Source organism: Phascolarctos cinereus, unplaced genomic scaffold (genome assembly GCF_003287225.1).
Source record: "Phascolarctos cinereus isolate Bilbo 61053 unplaced genomic scaffold, phaCin_HiC Scaffold_9;HRSCAF=440, whole genome shotgun sequence".
Lineage (NCBI taxonomy): Eukaryota > Metazoa > Chordata > Mammalia > Diprotodontia > Phascolarctidae > Phascolarctos > Phascolarctos cinereus.
The window spans coordinates 34,268,951-34,291,783 of record NW_027556402.1 but is presented as its reverse complement, the minus strand read 5'-3'; the positions used below and the strand labels follow the sequence as shown (position 1 = coordinate 34,291,783).

The 22,833-nt window shown below is 36.9% G+C and overlaps 1 protein-coding gene across 1 annotated transcript in view; it reads right to left on the bottom strand.

Moving 5' to 3' along the window:
• Positions 1-22,833, bottom strand: part of EIF4E (eukaryotic translation initiation factor 4E) — a 50,525-nt gene that overhangs the window by 5,714 nt on the left and 21,978 nt on the right. Inside the window, exons 2-3 of the mRNA XM_021008365.2 lie at positions 11,337-11,443; positions 7,895-7,990 (exon numbers count right to left, since the gene is read on the bottom strand). Coding sequence (XP_020864024.1) covers positions 7,895-7,990; positions 11,337-11,443 — 203 coding nt within the window. The remainder of the gene's footprint in view (positions 1-7,894; positions 7,991-11,336; positions 11,444-22,833) is intronic.

Below are 22,833 nucleotides of genomic sequence, written 5' to 3'. Positions count from 1 at the left end.
GGTGTAGTGATTATGATGGAATATTATTGTGCTGTAAGAAATGATGAGCACAATGCTCTCAGAAAAACCTGGGAAGACTTGCATGAGCTGATGCAAAGTGACATGTACTGTGTACAAAGTAACAGCAACACTGTAAGATGATCAGCTGTGAATGACTTAGCTATTTTCAGCAATACAATGATCCAAGACAACTCTGAAGATAAGACTTATGTTGAACAATGCTATCCATAGCCAGATAAAGAACTGATGGTGCCTGAATACAGACTGAAGAAGACTTTGTTTACTTTATTTTTTTTGAGTTTTTTCCCCTATGTTTTCTTTCACAACATGACTAATTTGGAAATGTTGTACATGACTACAAATGTATAACCTACATGAATTCCTTGCTTTTCTCAGTGGGGGTGGAGGTGTGGGGTGGGGAGAGAATTGGAAGCCCAAAGTTTTAAAAATGAAGGTTAAACATTGTTTTCACATGTAACTGGGGAAAAATAAAGTACTAAATAAGGAGGTTTGTTTCTAAATTTGTTTCTGCAACACTCACAAATTATTCCTAGCTCTTCTCTGATGCTTGGACAAATCTGTCCACAATCTCTTTCTATATGGCAGTCTTTCAAATACTTTCAGTGGCTATCATTCCTGACCAAGTCTTTTCTACTTCAGGCTAAACATGTTCAGATCCTTCAAATGATCTTTTATACAGTGTAATCTCTAGGCCGCTTAACCATCCTTCTCAACTTCTTCTAGATGTTCTCTAGGCTCTATCAATGTACATCCTAAAATGTGTCACATAGAAGTGAAAACGATCAGATCCCTATTCTGACCAATGGGACATAATGGAACCGTAACCTGCAGCATTCTGGACACCATGCCCCTAAGTCTGCATTCTTTTTTGGCTGCCATGTCATATTGCTGAGATAAGGATTAACTTTACAAGAGGATGCTGAGTAGTAATTTAGTAATACTCTAAAGTTGGGAGAAAGCACAAGAAATAGGACATAAAATGAGAGAGTTTGGTGGACATATGGAAGATTATCTTTAACACAGGGCAATAAGAACACTGAAATAGAACTCAATTCCCAAAGATGAATATTCAAGACCAGAATAGAGAGTAGCCATCTGGGATGATTCAGGTACTCACTTCACTGGAAAAAGGGGGCTGGACTAGATGACCTCCTGATGTCCCCCCTTTCAGCTATATGATCCTGTCAACTCCCTATATGACAGTTTTGGGGAAGACATATTTCACACAAATTAAAAATACAAGCTATGCAGAAATGATGAACGTAATAGGTTCATAACTTGATCTTAATATGGGGACTCTACATAAAGCTTTCAAATACTTAAATAACCTAAAATGTTATTAGTGCAGGTATTTCTTCCACCAACACAAACTGATCTAAAGGTTGCTGTGGCCTTAAATCACTCTTTGGTAAAACTGGTAATGAATCTCTCTACCCTAGATAGGCTGATCCATAAATGAGGGGACAGAAATGGTCTGTCACCAGGCCTGTATTTTCCACCTTAATGAAATCTGCTGGAGCTTGCCCTCTGCCAAGCTGAATCAAGGTTACTTCCATATCAGGATGAGCTAGCGCTAAAGAATAAGTTTCAGGTGGCTTTCCTCCAAAAATTTACCTTAGAGGAAAATGTCTCAAGGAAAGAAAGAGTACAAACACTGCTCTATTTATTTCTCTAGACAATTTAAACAAGTCTAAGACAAGAGTTTTGGCAATTTATGGTTCATATGTCACTAAACACTTTTGGGTGAGACACTGTTCTGGAAATGAAGGGGACCTTGTGTAACTGTCATAGGTATAAATACTGCTACACTTCTTAACAACCTATATCCCTTTCCCTCTCCCACACAAACTGCATTATAAATTAAAGTGTTATGGGAGTACTGTGTTATTTAATTAGCCTTACACCTTTTTAAGTAAGGAACCATATTACTTACTACAGTGGTGTCCCTCAAGTGTCGTAAGGGGACAAAATATATTATTCTCTCTTCTACCAGCCTATAGTTTTTTTTAAGAGCATGAACAGTCTTAATGGGATCCTGGAAAACCCACCACACCTTTAGAAAGCCAAGTGTTTGGTCCCAACAATGTAAGGCCCTGTTGGCCACACCTACTGGCCTCTACAGAAAGCAGCTGAGAGTAAACTAATGGAAAGCAAAGGAAGAAAACTATGTGGTTAAGTGATTAAGGAGTATAAAACAGTTTCCAAAAGAAGAAATATAAATTATCAACAGCCATATAAAAATGCTTCAAATCTAGTACAAATTAAAACAACTCTTTGGACATCCATCAAAATGGTAAAGGTGATAAAGCATATAAACAGTCAATGCTGGAGGGGCCAAAGGAAAACAAACATACTTAATAAACACTATTAGTGGAACTGTGATTTGGTCCCAAAGCTCTGGGGGAAAACAAAATGGAACTATGGGGAGAAAAAAAAAAGGCACTGAATTTTGACTTCTGCTCAATAATTTCATTCCTAAGTACACACCCTAAAGGAAGTCACAAACCAAAAGAAAAGTTCACACACATCAAAATAGTAGCAGTAGCATTTTTGCGACTGTGTGGTAGCAAAATAAAAAAAAATCAGAACATAAAGTAGGTGTCTGTTTATGAAGGAGGACAGCACCATAAGGAAATCTCTAGTGGCTAAATTCCTCCAGAAGTCCATTTACTCCCTTTTCCTTTCACTTTCTTTTTCCTCTCACTTTCTTACCTCTCTGCAGTCTGGCTTCTGACCTCATCATTAAACTAAAACTGCTTCCTCCAAAATTATCAATGATCTTTAACTACCAAATCTAATGGTCTTTTCTCAATGCTGATCACCCTATTCTCCCTTGCTTTCTTGATATTGCTGTAATGTGGCACTCTTATCTGACTGTTCCTTCTCAGTCTCCTTTGCAGGATCTTCATCCAGGTCACACCCATGAATAGGGAATAGCCTCCAGGGATCTCTTCTCCCTCTATTATTTTACTTGGGGATCCCATCAGCTTCCATGGATTCAATTATCATCTCTATTCATGTGATTTTCAAATCTACTTATCCAGTCCTAAACTCCAGTCTTTCATCATGTCCATCTGGAAGTCCCACAGACATCTCAAAACTGAACTCATTATCTTTCCTATCCCCTACTTTTCTCTTTTCCTAACTTTTTTATTACTGTTACTTCATTTATTTATTACTTTATTACTGTTGAGAGTACCACTATTTTCCCAGACAATCTCATCCCCTTATCCAATCAGCTGTCAAATCTTGTCAAGTCTGCTTTCACAACACCTCTGCTACATGTCCTCTCTCTGCTCAGTCACTATCACCATCCTGGCATGGGTCTGGTCCTCAGCATCTTGTGCCTGGACTACTCTACCAGCCTACCTGATGACCTCCCTACTTCAAGTCTCCTTGACTCTAGTCCAGCCTGTACTCAGCCTAAGTCTATAACTACGTCATGTCCCTATTCGATAAACTTCAATAGCTTTCTACATCTTCCTGGATCAAATACACAATCTTATGTTTAGCATTCAAAGTCCTTCAAAACCTGGCTACCTCCTCCCTTTCCAGCCTTCTCGTACCTTACTCCCACATACTCAGTAATCAGTGTCACTGGATCCTTGCTGTTCTTCATACAAGACATTTCAGCTCCCAGTCAATGTATTATCACTGACTGTCCAAGGACATAAAATGTTCTCCCTCTTCATTTCTGCTGACTGTCTTCTTCTAAATCCCAGATTAAAAAAAAACAAGCCAAACAACCAACCCCATCTTCTACAGGAAGACTTTCTGATGATCCCCTTAATTCTAGCACATTCCTTCTGTTGTTAAATTTATCTTGTTCACATGGAATTGTTTGCATGTTGTCTCCTCATTAGACTGTGAGCTTCTTGAGAGCAGGGACTGTCTTTTGTCTTTCTTTTTATCTTCAGCATTTAAACACAGTATCTGGCACACAACAGGCATGTAATAAATGCTTATGGTATAAGGGAGGGTCAATGGAGTAGATTGTTGAGAAATAAAGATTTAACATAAGATAAAGGTCAAAGAGAAAATTATGATAAAAAGTTTATTTTCAAAATTGTTATATATACTGAAAATGTAATGTTACTTTCTATGTAGACACAGATCTGAGGAAAACTTTGGTTACAGCTTCAGAAAAATTTTATACTTGAACTAACCAGGTTAAGAGGTCCTATTTATAAGTTTAAAAAGATTTTCTTTACAATGATTCAGTGAAGTGTTTGGAGAAAGCATTCTCACATTAAAGATAAAAAAGCTGAAACTCAAAAAGATTAAGTAGCAGGTGGCAGGGCAGGGCCTGGCACCAGGTCTTCTGGCTTCTGTACTTTTTCCATTATGTCACAATGAGGAGGGAGGAATAGTAAGATAAAAAAGGACACAGATATATTTGGAATAAAAGGTATGACAGTAACAGTCAATAGAGAAAACACTTTTTTCACACTTGTTTCCTCTACAGAAGAAAGAAACTTTCAGTTTGGGAAAGACAGAATGTAAATAAATGGCTAACAAAGAGAGAAGGATAGGGAAAGGAGAGAGAAGTATACTAGATAGCAAAATGGTTAGCTGGCTTAAGAACTGTGTAACCGATGAGACATAAACACAAAGTCTTGACCTCCCAAAATGGTGGAAGTAGTCTTGTGGAAGTACACGGGGCCTTTTTTCTTGCTCAAAATCTTAAACAATGACTTGGATGACAACATGTGTGACATGCTCATCAAATCTGCAAATGGCAAGCTGAGACCAAAAGGTACCATTTCAAATGAGGCAATCAGAGTCAAAAAAAGATCCTGACTGGCTAAAATGATAGGATGATGATAAGATGAAACTTACAATGGTTAAAAAGTGAAATCTAGTATTTGGATAAAAACAATAACTGTACACTATAACAGCAACATAGTTAGAAAGCAGTATGTGGAAAAAATATCTAACAGAATAAAAAAGAAATACATCCACCAAATATGTAGAAAATGTGTCCCTGATAAACTAAAACAAAATATAACAGTAAAAAGGGATTATTATTTAACAAATAAACCTGGAGTATATCTAAGCAATTTGGTAGGAAATTTATTTAAAAGGGGAAGTAAAAGAAATAAGCATTTATATAGCACTTACTAGGTGCAAGACATCGTGAGCCAAGCACTTGATCAACTCTATCTCATTTGATCCTCACAACAATATAGGAGGCAAATGCTGTTAACTTCATTTTACATTTGAGGAAACTGAGGTAAACAGAAGTTAAATGACTTTCCCAGGGTTACAAAGCTAGTAAGTATCTGAGTTCAGATTTAAACTCGAGTCTTCTTGATCCCAGGTCAGTGTTCTGTCCACGGTACCATCTAGGTTCTATCCACTATACCATCGGTATAAGGTACACTTCTCACCTTATACTGAATGATAAGCTTAAAACAAAAACAAACTACAGAAACAAAAGAAAATAGACTAGGGATTAATCACGGAGAGATTACTTTGTTCTACTGAACAAATAGAGAAAATTAATAAGAAACATATCAAAATAACTTTAAAAAAACAATCCAATTGGTGCAGCTAGGTGGCGCAGTGGATAGAGCACTAGCTCTGGAGTCAGGAGGACCTGAGTTCAAATGTGACCTCAGACACATAACACTCACTAGCTATGTGACCCTGGGCAAGTCACTTAACCCCACTGCCTAGCAAAAATAAATGAATGAATGAATGAATGAATGAATGAATGAATGAATAAATGAAGCAATCCAATGGAAAGAAAATAACAAATTGGGGAAAAAATTTATGGTAAATGTCAGATTAGAAACTTGGCATCTAACACATAAAGAATTATTAAAAGGGCAGCTAGGTGGCACAGTGGATAGAGCACTGGCTCTGGAGTCAGGAGGACCTGAGTTCAAATCCGACCTCAGACACATGATAATCACTAGCTGTGTGGCCCTGGGCAAGTCACTTAACCCTGATTGCATCGCACCGCCCCCCCCAAAAGAATTATTAATAATTTACAAAGGTAAATTTCTTTAAATTCTTTAAATAAATGAAGTCTTCAAGTAAATAGTCAAATGATATAAATGAAATGGTCAATCACCAAAGGCAAAACAAATTATTAATAGTCATTTGAAAACAGGCTCAACCTCAACAATAATCAGAAGCCAATTAAAACTTTTAGGATTCCACCTTACACATCAAATTAGCAAAAATAACTCAAAGCAATGAAATACAATGCTGGCAGTGTTATAGCCTTATGCGTTCATTCACTGAAGAGTACATATAAAAACCAATATAATCTTTTTGGAAAAAAACCTTGTTATACATAGAAAAAGGCATAAAAATAATTATGCTTATTAATCTAAGAGTTATATCGCTTAAACTGCTGTTGAGACCCTGAGTTTTAACAAAATCAAAAACAAAAAGTAATTGCTACAAAATTTTCATAGGCATATTTCTAACTGCAAGAAAACTAGAAGAAATATACTGATAAAATTAATATTTCAAATACAAGGATTTGGGCCATCTACGAAATACTACAAAATGGAAAATCAGAACTAGATGAACAACGTATATGATTACTATGACCATTTTTTAAAAAGTGAAGAACAATGAAGGAACAATCCTGACAGTCTTAAAAAAACATGACTGAAAAAACTGCTATGAAATTTGTTCAATAAATTTCATAATAATAAACATTTAGGAAATATTGATCTTTTTTTAAAAAAATGCTTATTTACACCAACTTACTTAAACATAAACAGTTGTGCCTTATCTCCCCCCCCCATGGGATTATTGAGAAAAAAAGAAAACATCTAGGGACCTTATGGATTACAAGCTCCATGAGTCAGCAGGGTAATATGCCATTTAAAAGAGCTAATTTGATTTTAGCCCCACTAAAAGAATAAAGCAGTACAGTTTAGAAGGGTCACTGACAAGCTGCAAACCAGGAACCTGAAGAGAAGATTCTGAAGTTGAGGGAACTGACAGCCTTAAGCCTAAAGATGAGAATGCTTGGGAGGTAAAGGATAACTGTCTTCAAATATTTGAAAGGTTATTGTGTAGAAGACAGATTAGGCTTGTCTGGCCTGGGATCAGAAGACAATTTGTATAAGTTAGAGAGAACCAGGTTTCAGTTTAACCTAAAGACTGAATTGCCTGGAGCACAGGTGGGGTAGATGAGATTCTGAATCTGAGAAGGGACTGAATTCTATGTTTCCAATGCTAGGTTCCTAGGGACTATATACAATTCCAAGGCGATAAGTACTCCTCATGTATTGATCAACTTATACTTTGTGGCAAACTGAAGTCCTATTCCAGTTTTATTTTGCTTAGTTGTTTGCTTCTAGTGAGAAGAATCAAGAAATGTATCATCAACTTTCTCAGAAGCTACCCACAAGTACAAAAAAGAAAAAAAATTATGGCCATTAATTTGGCTTCTCTTATAAGCTCTGTGACTATTTTTCACTGAGGCAAAAACCAGGCATATATAAAGAAGTCCAGATAGAGGGCAGCAGCACATGCGAAGGGTTACAAGAGTGATTCAAACCACTAGATATTCCCTTCTTTGCTCCTCTCCTCTCCTCCTCCCGAGAACTCCTAGTCATGAGGCAATATAGTGGCAGGTTTCAATGACCACTGTTCAAATATTTTCAGAGGCAGGAGGGAAAATGGTACAATACTCTTAAGATTCCCAGGACTTCTATGTGTAATTCTTAGGAAAGTAGGAAATAGTTTCAATATTCACATTATTCAAACCACAGAATGAATTTACAAGACTGATTTAACTAATGGCTAATGATCCCAAACTGCATAAAAATATGACTGATATATCATCATCATAAATCAAACTAATCTATAGTTTAAAAACAACCCCAAAATGAAGATTACTTACGCCCAGAAGTCCTCAACAGTATCAAACTTAGAGATCAGACGAAGGTTTGCTTGCCAAGTTTTGCTCTTATCATTTTTAAAAAACCAGAGCGCCCATCTAAAAAAAAAAAGTGAACTATGAAATTAGAGGTGAGTGTAGTGAAGAAGCTAAATTTTTATTCCAAAAAGAGAAACTAATATTACAGGAACTTTATACAGGAGTTAAGGAAAATGAGATGTTGGCTTTTGCACTGGAGATTAAGAATTAAGAGTTCTAGTCTATTTATTATATGCGTGAGAATTTGTAATTAATCTGGCTGGTCTAATTTGGAAAGAAATGAAGGACTATTGATTAATGAATTGTTCAGATTCTTAACTCAAATACCAAAACTCTTAAAGGGAGCATTCCAAACTCTATTATGATTATCAAAAATTGTACCAGGTTATAATATAGCAATATTCTCATACATACAAAGAGCCATATTTTCCTTTAACTGTCCTTTTCTAGCTGACATTTCACAATTGATTCCCTCAACACAGAGTATCACGACACCACAGAATTGGTGTTGGCTCTCTTTCCAATTGTGGCTTCTAATCTATAATCCATAATAAAGAATTATTAAGGAAAAAAGCTGATGGACAAATGAAGGATGATTAACCAAAAACTTTAATTGTAAACATAACATTAAATACAACTCACAAACGGTTTTTTCTTCTTCCAGTCATTCAGAGAACCCTTTTCAATGGACTCAAAAGGTTTCCTGATTGTGCTTCACACGGTCAACTGTAATGACTACTCCCTAGGGCAATACTTTTTAGTCAAGACTAGTCTTTGACAGGTGCTGTTATCAATGGCTTAGGACCAACTATAGCTAGGATTGCCAGTAAATTATCTCAGAGGGATAACTATTACTTTATATTTGATTATTAAAAATTGTGTAACTAAATTATTACAAGAGGGAAAAAAAGGTTATGGGAAAATGAGATTTAGTAAGTAGAAACTGTATAGGTGTAGCTACAAACATGAGTAAAAGAGGCAGCACTTTATGATCCACAGAGGCCCACCCTTAGATTCAGGAAGAGATCTGGGTTTAAACCCCATATCTTACACATATACTACTAGCTGTGTAGCCACGAGGCAAGTAACTTTAATTGTTCTGTGACACAAAGAACTTCACCAGACTATAATACATACTTTGCTGATCTGCATCAATACTAATGGAAACCACAAATCCAGTCCACAAAAGCATCAGCCTCATCAATTTACTGTAAAAGTGCCTTACATTTAAAGGTGTCATTAAGTATTAGGAGCTTCTCATTAATGATACAGAGACTACTCTGGAAGAGGTCATTAACTTCAAGTCATCATTCTTAAGTATGTCAGAGTACAAGAACACCTTAGACTCAGGAGGCCTGGATTCAAGTGTCATTTCTAATACTAAGAATTATAATGAATGGCCAATTCTCTTCACCTCTCTGACTCGTTTCCTCTTCTATAAAGTGAGGATAATATGACTTACTTCAAAGGATTGTGAGGAAAAGTCTCTATATAAGGAGGTACAACACAGTATGTATCAACTTATTAAGTCAGTTACCTGATCCACAAATGTAAACAAACTCCTCATTCTTGGGGGGGGGAGTGGTACATTACTATGCACAAAAATTTCCCCATTTTCTTGAAAATACATTATGATTGAGAATCAGCAAAGACTACTTGATTTGGAACCTTGAATCAGGATCTCGTATTAAGGAACTGACACAAGGTGTACATTACTTTGAGGCCTATAGTCCACACGAAAATGGATGCCAAGAGTAACAACACTGGTACCTCTGTACTACCTTCAGCTAATTATCAATGACTCAACACATACACACACACACTCACACCCTCCTATATAATAATAAATGCTTGTATACCGTACTATCTCTCTAGTATTCTCAAATAACTAGTTCACATCTGGATCAAAAGAGATAATACTTGTAAAATATTTAGCACAGTTCCTGACACACAGCAGGTGCTGAAAGCATATTGCTTTCCCTGTATTACTACCTTCTTGTGGCCATAAGCTATACAGTTTTTTGTCTTTATCACAGTTTATCATATGGCATTTTTATTTGAATACGACCACTGGAATGTATGCTCTTTAAAGGCAAAACCAGTGCGTTCTTTTTATTATTTGCATTTCCAACACCTAACAAATTGGCAAAGTTAAAAAACAGAAAGAGTCAGTCAACATTGGAAGGTATGTGCAAAGACACACCACTAACACATTGTTGTTAGAGCTGTTAGCTTGTAAAAACCATTCTAGAAAGCAATTTGGAATGATGCCAATAAAGGTCCTTTGATCCAGAGATTACATTAGTACCAATGACCAAAGAGGTCATTAACAAAAAGGCTCCATGAACAGCAAAAATATGCACAGCAGCATGTTTTGGGTAGCACAGAATTGTAAACAAAGTGTTGATGGTCACTGGGAAATTGATAAGCAAATCATGATACTTACGTATAGTAGAAAACATGATGAATACTTGTAAAGTGAAAAAGGGCCAAAAACCATACATACACACGAGACTAAAGAATAAGCACAAAACATGAAACTGAATGCTATGAAATTATGACAAACAAGCATGACATATATGACAAAGATGACATATATGAAGATAGGTCCTTTCCACTCTTCTCCAACCTACCTGGGTTTGGAGGTATGAAAAATTGCATAAGGTGTCATTTTTTAATGTGTTCATTTTTATTTCTTGTGTTTTTAAAAACTCTTTGTTATGAGAGATTGCTATACAAAAACATAACAATAAAAATTTATTCTTAAAAAATTGTTATCTCTACTGCCTAGCAGGTACACAGTTCAGCTCAAAAATACTAAGTACTATTTAGTCAGCCATTTAAGTGTGTGCTCCACTGCACTCAAGCTATGCAGGGGTCACACAGAATGTCCTATATTGCAGCCACTTAACTTAAAATCTTAAAGTTCAAGTAACTTAATGGACAACAATATGACCCTGTTAATGTACACAAATTATTTACCGAATAGAAGGGAGATGATAAGACAAGAGGGACACAAGCACAAAAGATCAAGAACTAAAGGATTATATAATACCTTATTAGTGGTTATAAACATCTAAAAGGCATACAAGTATAATATTGCTATTTGCCCTTCATTCTCGAAGAGGCCCACGACACCAGGGAGGTGATGCCATGACATGCAAGTGAACTGGATTTAAGGGAGTCAGGGCTGTGCAAAGTCACCAAGTATAACAGAGCTAGTTTTGAAGACAGGAAGACCCTGGTTCCACGTTTTTCTTCTGAAATGCTCTAGGTAATTCTCTAAGACCATAAATTACAGATAAATGGAAGGAGTGGCCACAGCAGGTCTTTCCTACACTGATGAAATCACAGGCCTGCAACTTTGTACAAACCAAACCTTCTGGGATATGCTGAAAAGGCTTACCTGTTCTGTAGTGGATGCTTAACGTAGTGTTCAGGGTTGGCAACCTCCTGATTGGTTTCAGTTTTTTCTTCTTCTGCAAGTGGGGGGTTAGGAGTGGTGGTGGTTTCCTACAGGAAAAAAACCAAATATTATATGGTTAAAATCTAGTCTACAATAAGTAAGTTTCATTTAACTTAATCTTCAAATATCAACTTCATTTTACAACCAAAGGTACAGACATTAGATGTCTCACATAATTCTTTTCTTCAAAAAATAATTTAACATTCACTTGAGTTCCAAATTCTCTCTTTCCATTTCTCCCCTACCCATTGAGATGGCAAGCAATACTCCATTATTCATTAAGTCATGAAAAACATTTCTGTATTAGCAATGTTGTCCCTCTCCCCCAAAAAAGGCATGAAAAATATTATGATTCAACCAGTATTCAGAGTTCATGAGTTCTCTCTGGAAGTAGATAGCATTTTCCATCATGAGTCCTTTGGAACTGTCTTGGATGATTGTATTGATCAGAGTAACTAGGTCTTTCACAGTTGATCACTGTTACAATATTGCTGCTACTGTATACAATGTTCTTCTGGTTCTGCTCACTTCATTTTAACTGTATCAGTTCATATAAGTCATCCCAGGTTTTTTCTGAAACCATCTCCCTCATCATTTCTATATAGCACCATAATATTCCATCACAATCTTATCAATAACTTGTTTAGCCATTCCCCAGTTTGGAGGCATCCCCTCAATTTCCAATCTTTGAAGTAGCTCACATCTTATTATATCCAAGTAAAGCCTCTTAGTTCAGTCATCATCATTAGAATTCAAGGATTTAATTTTTTTTACAAGTATATTGTTACTTTAGTCTAAACTCAAAAGATAAATATTTATTAAATAGCTTTTAGATATAAGTCTCTCTTCTAGGTGCTCATTACCAAGAAAACAGATTACCATTAATTTTATTATCAGGTTAACTACTCCTTACAAAATGATTTGGTACCTTTCCTTGTGAAAAATCTTATGTATTACTAGGAATGTATACAAACTTCTAGATAAAAATTTGAAAAATCTACTTTAACATAGTTATACTTGTAAAATTCTCTATTAAGTAGGCCAAAAATCATTTAGAAATGTAGTGAATTTTGTCATTATATTCACCAAAGCAAAGAATGGAAATAAACAACTTTATTATGGCACGGACTATGTAAGTAAGATATAGTTGCCTCTTACTACTGACACATCAATGAATAAAATACATTCCCAATAACTTTGGCCACTTCCTCCTGAACCTCTTAAATTTGAGCATATTTCCTGATGAAGAAGTTACACTATGAAGAAACAAAGGTTAACCCATTTACTGCTCAAAAATAAAGTATTCCACTGGGATATAAGTGAATTTTAAGAAAATATTAATGGAAACAACAGGAATCTATCTCAGATGGGCAAATGTGTTTCTGAACTTAACCTAGCATATGAATGTCATTAAAAACTATCAATCAGGAAGAAACCTACTAATTCTAAAGACTCCATCACACACACAGTTTCCTCCCCCTTCTCTTTCCAAGACAGATTTCATAGGCATTCATCATGGTGGGTTACAATACATGGGAATTGGTTACATTGTTGCAAGCAGCTTGTCATTTCGCCACAGAACTCAATTGGGAAGACAACTGGCCAGAGCAAGATCTCATGGCCTGAAGGAAGAAGAAAAGCAGCAGCTCAACCTTAAGGGGATGCCATGCCAAGGTAGTTTTACTTTGGCAAGTTCCCTTTTTCTAGAATTTCCATGAGAAAAAGCCATTTAAACAGTGAAGTTGAATCTGGGCTTGTGTGTTCTTTTCATCCTTAATTTTTTTTTCAAATTTTGTTTACCTTTGTTCTAACTGGACATGACTTGACTTCACACAAAAAGCTGAATCTGAAATCGCTTTCTTGTCAGTAACTAGTCTTTCCTGTCTTAAGACACATTTGATTTCCTTTCCACGTTATTTAATGGTTTGTGCATCCAGCACTTCCAAGTTCTTGGAAAGAACTGTCCTTGAAGTCTCGTGCTTTTGAAACCTTTGGGCCTCTTTCATTTCTTTATAGCTAACCTTATTTCCCAAAATTATTTTCACTATTCTCCCTCCTGTGTCCACCACTGAAGCCACTAAGTTATCAAGTTATATTGACTTAATGTGGAAGATCTCGTTTAGATCTTCACAAAATTTCTAAACTTTTTCACCCTGAAAAAGATGTTTTAGTGCAGTTATCTTGCTATTTGTTACACTAGCAAAGAGCACTTAAAAGGAAGATGACCAAGTTTCAAAAGAGAAGTTTGTTACAGCCTCCAGGTATACAATGAAACCAACTTTCTCACAAAACTTTATTTGCATTAACTCTCAAAAGAGGACATTAACCTTTCACTCATCTGCAACTTTTGTATTTTATTTCATTTATATAATGAATGTGGTCAACATCTATGGACCTTCAACACTGTATCAACCTACTCACTGCATAAAGGTCATATATTTACAAGGAAACATCAATTATAAGACATCAATGTTGAGATTTCTAAGAACTGTGTCAGTGCTTACAACCTATGTGTTCAGCTGATGTAGCTTTCGAGGATCTATGGTTACTTCCATACAGGAGGCATCAGACTTTCTGATGGAACGGCCACAGCATCAACAAATGAGAAACCATACGCTAAATTTCCAGTGACTGATAATGATAAGAACTGTTAATGTTGTAAAAAGAGCTTACTTCCAAATGTCAGTAAAAACATTCATTCAACTTTCACTTTACTTAGCTTAAAGATCAGGGGAAGAAATTAGGCAATAAGATGAAAAAAAATCAAATATTAGTTATTAATGTTACTCCAGTTCTCCCACAATAGGTTACTATTACTGGTCTTTTCCCTACTTTCTGCCAATCTAAGTATTGAGTGGGACAAAATGACAAAAAGCAGGATATAGGTGATGAGCCAGTTGGTTTTTGTGTACCTTGGGGGGGGGGGGGTTTGAAATGGATGTGATTACCCTTCAAAGCTATGAAATGCCCCAAAAGCTTTTTTTTAAATTAAAGTTGTGTTCATAGGTTTCAAAAGCTCTACTTATCTAAAATTAATATAAAATAAATATTCTAGCAAAAAAGTGAAACTACTTCTTTGTATTATACATTTGCCCTGAGAGAGGTGGTGGATTCCACTCATCTCTTTGAAGTCTTCAAACAGAGGCTGAATGATCCCTTGAAAAGAGATGATAGTGGGACTTCTTTCATATATGAATTAAATGACCACTGAAGTCCCCAGCAACTCTCAAATTCTGTGATTCTTTTATATAATTTGTAATTGCATTCATATTAACATAAATGTATTAATTAATTGAACTTGGGATGCAAGAGAATAATAACACCTAGAAACATCACCCACTCACACACATGACACTTGACATAGATTTTTCCTCTAGTTCCTCAACAATCACCTTATAAGTAGTAAAGGAATTACCCTAATTTTACTTGAGGACACACACTGATAAAAGAAATGTCTACACTTGGTGTCACATAGCTTAGAAAAGGAAGAACTGGAATTTGAACTCTTTCCATTTAGACTCCTTATTTACTTATTTGTGCCTCTGCCCACTATCATTCTGACCTTCATTTTAAATGCATGTTAAAAAAGAGTGAAATGGTAGGTAGAGCACTGGCCCTGAAGTCAGGAGGACCTGAGTTCAAATCTGGCCTCAGACCAAACACTTGATACTAGCTGTGTGACCTTGGGCAAGTCACTTAACCCCAACTGCCTAGAAAGATTTAAAAAAAAAGAGTAAAATGTTCAAATGTTATTTTCTATTACTCTCTTTAGGAAACCTAAATTTTCCTTTGTCTTTACTAAGTTTTAATCACTATACAGCAAAACTTGCTTAGGGACAGCCTCTATAGTTGACTGCCTACTCAATTTCTCTAGCTGGCACAGTGCATACACCACAGCACCTGCAGTCAGAAGACTGGAGTTCAAACATGGCTCTAACCAATCAAAAACAAGCTTCCAGGCCAGGTGCAATGGTGCAGGTCAGCAATATCTTTCTATCACGGAGGTTGAGGCCACTGGATCCCTTGAAGCTACACAAACAGGGCTAAAGTTGACCCAGTACCCGCACATTAATGACATCAACGTGGGCCCCCAGGAGCAGGAAGCCACCAGGCTTCCTAAGTAGAGGCAACAAAGCTTTTGGGCTAATCAACTGGGCCACTGAATGGTTGCTACATTTCCAGACTGGGTGAGGTAGGGAGGGATGCAACAGAGACACAGAGCTGCTAACTGATGCACTGTCATGAGGCAAGACAATACAAAGACCGGCACAGCAGAAGAGTGGACAAGGGCAATTTTTACTAACAAAATTTCAATTTTTCACTTAAGGCTATCCCCAAACTGCTGGCAGAAGAAATCCAAGTAAAAATGGTAAGATATTTAACATAAAACATGATTTGGAGATTTTCCACTGGCAAGCTTTTCTCACTGAGGAAATGCTAAACCAATAAGATATACTGAAAAAACAGAATTCTAGAATCACAGAAATTCCCAAATGGAGGTGAAATACTGCAACATGACCATGCATTACCATGCATTATGTCACGTCACAAAAAGTTAAGAAATGTAGCTATGAGATGAAGATTTTAAACATGCTATAATGGACTAGGAACTGGCTTGATTTTAACTGTTGAAAACCTATGGGCTACACTCAAGGCTAGACAAAAATGGACTGTTCATCAAAGGTCACAAAGCCAGTTATATGAGATGAAAGACTTGAACCCAGGCTCTCCTGGCTTTAAAGCTGGCTCTCTTTACCATGTTGCCTCTCATAATAAAATAAGAGTATAACGAGTGATAGCTCTGAGGCATCTTCAAAGAAAAATTACATCCAGTATACAGAACAACAATAGCTCCTATGGATTCAATTATCACCTTTATGCAAATAATTCTTGAGTTACTTCTTTCCAGTTTCCCATCTCTAAATACCTACCGGACCTCTCAAATTGGATGACCCAAAGATATCTCAAACTCAACTCCTTTAATACTGTGATCAGCCTGGTACAGGCCAGGACCTCACCAGCTCATGCCAGGAAAAATGCAATAGCTTGCTAGTTGGTCTCCCTCCCTCAAATTTCTCCCCATTCCAGTCCATACTCCACCCCCACTCCCGAGCTGTCAAATTAATCTTCCTGAAGTACAGGTCAGAACATGCCAAGACCTATATTCAATAGCCTCCTGTGGCTTTCTCCCTATCACTTCCAAGATCAGATATAAAATCCTATTTGACTTTAAAAGCCTTTCACAAACTGGCCTTACTCATCCCTCACTGGTGTCTCGGCAATTTTTCCACTTCCCACCTCTGCATTTTCATTGACTGTCTGGTCAATGTGTGGAATGTTCTCCCTCTTCATTTGAGTTTGCTGACTTGCATGGCTTCCTTCAAGTCCCAGCTAAAATTCCATCTTCTTCCTAAAAGAAAACCTTTCTTGTTCCTTTCCCCTTCCTTTCCTCTGTTGGTAATCTCCAATTTTTCCTGTATACCCTGGTTTTTATATAGTCCCCTATTAGACTGAGCTCCTTGAGGGCAAGGATTGTTTTTGCCTTTCTTTGTATCCCTGGCACATAGTAAAGTAAGTTCTCAACTAATGCTTGTTGATTTTACATATGGCAAAAAAGCTTGCTAACAAAGCCTTAACAAAGTTTAAGGGTATTTTTTAAATTTGCTTATTATTAAGCAAAAAATTAAATGAGCTAGAACCCTCACAACCATTCTGATTTTACTGTGCTGTCCACTTTATACCTTGATTTCTATGTCTGGTGATTAATAATGAATTTTTTAAAAAATATTCAGTCTTTTAAAATATTTTATATGAAGATTTTTAAAACTCACTAATCTTTCCCCCTATAATTCTCAAAGATTTAAAGCCAGAAGGGGCTTTAAATCAATTCCAACTCCCTCATTTTATAAATAAGTGAATGGAAGCCCAGAACTTGCCCAAAATCAACACAGACGGCAAATGGACCCAGTCCTAAGAATCCAAATTCCTTGCTCCTTTCTCCTATACCACAAATGTCTCTAATCCTTAAATTTTAACAGAGGAAAAAAAAACCTCTATATGCATACTTATATAGATATAGATATATAGATACATATGCACACACACATACACATAATATGTATGAACAGATAGCCACTAGACCTGTAATTTCATTGGCAATGGGAGCCCATGGTGAGAAACTCCTATCAAAGCAAAAGTAGACTGGTAATTGTTCTGAAATAAAGTCTTCAAATTGCCTAGGGCACTGAGAGATTAAATGATTTGCCATGGGTCACTCAGCCAGTATGTATCAGAGGCAAGACTTGAACTAGGGCTTTCAGACTCCTACTTAAATATGTGTCTCTGACAGAATATTTTATAGGAAAAACAAACCTCTGGAAGGAAACTGACCTGAGATTTGTGAGATTTATTCAATAAATACTTATAAAAGTTCCTGTTACATATGCCAGGTACAGCATTCAGTAGATACTCCATCGTGCTGCAAAAACAAAGACAAAACCTAAACAGTTCTGGAACTCAAGGTACTTGCAGTCTACCAGGGAGATCCTTAATCTGAGAGATAGGTATTGATACAAGGTAAGGAAAGAATGCAGCACACCTAAACTGAGCTCTGAAGGGAGGAAATCTGGGAGGCAGAACTGGGGGGCTGAAAGGTAGCAATGGAGAAAAAAATATAGCCCTTGAAAATGTATTCAAGTGGTCAATGGCTGTTTTGATTTCAGAGATGACTAGGAAGTAGCCTGATTTGGCTAGAATACAGTGCATAAATTAGGTTACTAATGTGAAATAAGACTAGAAAAGTGGGTTGGTACCAGATCATGAAGGGCTCAAGTATAGTCTAGAGGTGAAAGGAAGGCCCTAAAAGTTTTCTGAATAGGGGAATAATGGGAGTTGTGAAAGAACTGATTAGAGCAGGCAGAGAAACCAGTAAGGAGGCTATCACAGCAGTCAAGCTAGTTGCTGTGAAGGTGTAAATGGCTAAGAGGTAGAATTAAGAGGATTTAAATGGTTAAGGAAAAGTCAAAGATGATTTTGAGGTTTTAAGTTTCAGGAACTGTGTGCCCTTCGAAGAAATAGGAAAGAGTATGAAGATGAGGACTTATATGTTCAAGAAATAGGGTTTGGCGAGTTCAGTTTTAGTCATGTTTAGCTTATGTATTGGTGGGACATTCAGAAAGTGAGGTCCAGGAGGTATTTGATAATGTGGTATTAGAACTCAAGAGAAATCTGGAATGTACATATAGATTTAGTGGTTATCTGCACAACAGGTGATAATTGAACCCATGGGAAATCAACAGGGTTGAGGATATATAAAGAAAAGAAAACAAACAGGTTAATGGTTACCCACACTCAGGGAGCAGATATGAATGATTCAGCAAAGGGAACTGGAACAGACAGTAAGCAGAATGGGTAAGTAAAGCCTCAAGAAGATGAAGCCTGAAAATAAGTCCTCAAATAAGGCACCAAAAGAGATTAGGCGGGGGGGGGGGGCCCACACACGCGCGCATTTGGAAGGAAACCAGTAGATATGAGACACAGAAACAGATTGATGCTCCTGAACAAGAGAGAATGGGACAGGGTGGAAAATGAAGCATTTCAGACCAGTAAGAACAGAATTAAGTTTTCTAAGAAAATGGAAACCAATTGGCCAACCATCAATTCAGGGAATGGCTCAACAAACCACAGGATGTACATTTAATGGATTATTGGGTCCTAAGAAATAATAATGATAAGGAGTTCAGAGAAACATGGGAAGGCTCATATGATCTGATGCAGAGTAAAATAAGGAGAAACAAGACAGCAATATATGCAATGACTACAATAAAGAAAAAGTAAATTCAATTCTGAGTGATTGGGATAATTAAATCTATTACTCTGAGAACAGAAAATGAAACCTTCCTTGCTCCTCTCAATAGAGAAGTGGGAGAGTAGGAGCACAGAATGTTGCCTGAACTGACAGATGTGGCTGTAATTTTCTTTTTGGCAGGATGGGGTGGGGCATGTGAGGGGGAGAAGACAGTGCAAAAAGGGTGGTTATTGGAAAGTAACAGCCTTCAAAAGTTTTACCCCAGAGGGGAAAGGGCCCACATATAAGCCTAAGATTCGTTGCCACAAGCTAAAGAAGTGGCTGAATCTCTAGATGAGAAAATCTAATGACTCCAGTGTATGACTCCTCACCTTACAATGCAATCAGTTATAAACACCTCATCCATACTTCTAAAAGTTCTCTACTAGAATTACAGGGGTAAGATTCAGGTGCAATTTTTTCTAGACCATGGCCAGTAGGATCAAGGTGAGATATTCAGATGACTGAGGTAACAAAAACGATATTTAACTGCCTAGGCCTTCAGCTCCCACATCCATAAACTAGGAGCCAGTAAAAAAAAAGACTAAAGATTAGAAAATAGAGACAACATGGCCTGGCCAGACAAATCCAAGAAAGGGAAGTAAAACTACATTAATATTAATACTAAGATATTACAAGAAAATTTGAAGAATGTAGAACATACTACTTATCAGACATATAGATATGTGAATAATTTATGAATAAACAAGAGAGAGAGAACAGAATAAGGTGTAAATAATTTTGACTATATTAAAAAGTTTTTGTAAAAATAAAGCAAATATAGCCAAGATCTGAAGGAAAGCAGAAAATTCGGGGGTGGGTGGGATTTTATAGACAGATTCTCAGATAAAGGTCTCGTATCTCAAACATATGACGAACTGTGTCAAACCTGTAAGAACATAAGTCATTCCCCAATTGGGAAATGGTCAAAGGATATGAACAAGCAATTTTTAGATAAAGAAATCAAAACTATAATCATATGAAAAAAATTCTAAATCATTATTAATTAGAGAAATATAAATTAAAACCTTGAACTATCATTTTACACCTATCAGATTGGCTAAAATGATTGAAGGAAAAAGTGACAAATGTTGGAGGGGTACAGAAAAACTGGGACACTAATTCATTGTTGGTGGAATTGTGAATTAATCCAACCATTTTGGAGAGCAATCTAAAAACGTGCCCAAAGAATTATTAAACTACCTATATGTTCTAAAATATTTACAGCAGCTCTCTCTCTGGTGGCAAAGAGATGGAAATTGTGGGGGTACTCATTGGGGAATGGCTGAACAATTTGTGGTATATGATTGGGATGCAATACTACCTGTGCTATAAGAAATGATAAGCTCAATGATTTTAGAAAAATATGGATAGACTTGCATGAAATAACAAAGAGCAAAGTGAGCAGAACCGAGAGAATGCTGTAATAAAGTAACAGCAATATTGTTTTAAGAAAAACTTTGAGCAAATAAATCATTTTGACTATTATAAATACCCAAATTAATTACAAAGGACATAATAGGAAGATGCTATTGGCATCCAGAGAAAAGAACTGATAAAACAGAAGTCTGAGTAGAATGATTTTACATACATATACATATTTGGAATATGGATACACACACACACACACACACACACATTTGTGTCTAATAGTACCCATCTCTAGAGTGGGAGGAGGGGAGGGAAGAAAAACAGGAAAAAGGGAAATTTATATAACTTTATTATACATTTAAAAGGAATAGCAAGCTGTATATAACAGATCTGCAGTTTCGTGTAGTCATCTTTTATTATACTATGTCACGTAAATGTTTTATTTCATAAATTAAAAATAAATTAAAATCTAAAGAAATATATATTAATACCAATTATCAACATCTGGAATACAGGAAGTTCAAGAAAGGGGAGAGCACCAATAACTGGTGCTGGGGACCAGAAGTAAACCAAAAGGATGTCTACAGATTAAACTGTCCCATTTAGAATTTGACTTACCAAATCCTAGCCCTGCAGTGCTTTATGGTAATCCCTTTTTAACCATTCCCCCTCCCCTAAATGAGAGAAAATTAAGAGAAAGGAATAAAACCATGTGGCCTTCCTCCCACAGTGAGGAAGTGTTACCAAACAGGAGTCTCATCTGTTTGAACCTGGTTAAGTCACAACCTCTAAGCACTACCAAATACATTCTTGTAATAGCCCTGACAAGTAGTCCTTCAGGACCTGCTTAACTGCTTCCTGTGAAGGGGGCCTAACCCAATGACTTCTCAAGGTAGCAACATCTCTCAAATTTCCTACCTTTGTTCCTAATTCCTAGTGCAGCCCTCCAGAGCAACACAGAAGACATTCGATTTCTCTTCCACATACAAGACGGCTTTTCAAATGCCCGAGGTCATTGTGATCCACTCAAATATAAATTTTCTCCTCTTCAGGCTAAGCTCCCCAGGTCCTTCAACCAAATATCATATGGCATGGTTTCTAGTCATCTTGGTTGCCCTCTTGAAGACTCTATTCTATAAATGTACATTCTAATGTGTGTTTCTGTTTCAGGTGTCACAACAATCCAGTTGCCTCATCTAGGCACAGTGGAGAAGAATGGCTCTGGACACTCTCTTCTCTTTTCTTAATATAGCCTATAAAGATTAAGTTAGCTTTTTGGACTGCCATGTTACACTGCTGATGCACTGATCGTTATCTATAGAAATGTATCTTCAGTCAGGGATCTGCTATATTACCCTTATATAGGATTCCCCACCACCACCCAATTAATTGTACATATTAAATTTTCAAGCTGAGACTTGAAACTAGGGAAGCCAGATTTCCAGACATGAAGTATGGCCAGTGAAAATGCCTAGTTAGAGGAACTGGGATGGAGTGTCCTGTCTGAGGAACAGCAAAGGAAGCCAGAGTCACTAGATCACGGGGTGGGGGGGGAGGTACATTGTAAGATTAAAAAGGTAGGAAGGGGCAGGTTATGAATATCAAGGGGGTAAGGGAAGAAAGACACCATGAACTCAGCACATTTGCTCGTTTTTAGAGAATGAGTGTGGCACAGTAGATCAAGCTCTGGAACTAAAGTCATTGAGAACTAAATGGTTTCAAGTCCCACCTCAGACACTCAATAGCTGTATGACCTTGAGCAAGTCACATCCCAGGAGTCAGGGAGGGAGGAATGAGGTGAGAGAACCAGGCAATGCACTAAGTGCTTTAAATATATCTCTCTTGGGGCAGCTAGGTGGCGGCAGTGGATAGAGCACCGGCCCTGAAGTCAGGAGGACCCGAGTTCAAATCCAGCCTCAGACCAAACACTTGAAACTTACTAGCTGTGTGACCTTGGACAAGTCACTTAACCCCAACTGCCTTAACGAGAGAGAGAGAGAGAGAGAGAGAGAGAGAGAGAGAGAGAGAGAGAGACAGACAGACAGACCTCTTGATCCTCACAACAACCCTGGGAGGCAGATGCTATTATTTTCCTCATTTTACAGGTGATAGCATGATATAAACCTCTAAGTCTCCTTATCTATAAAATGGGGATAATAATGGTATCAAACTCACAAAGCTGTTGCTGAGAATTGACTCAGATCGTGTAAAACACTTCAG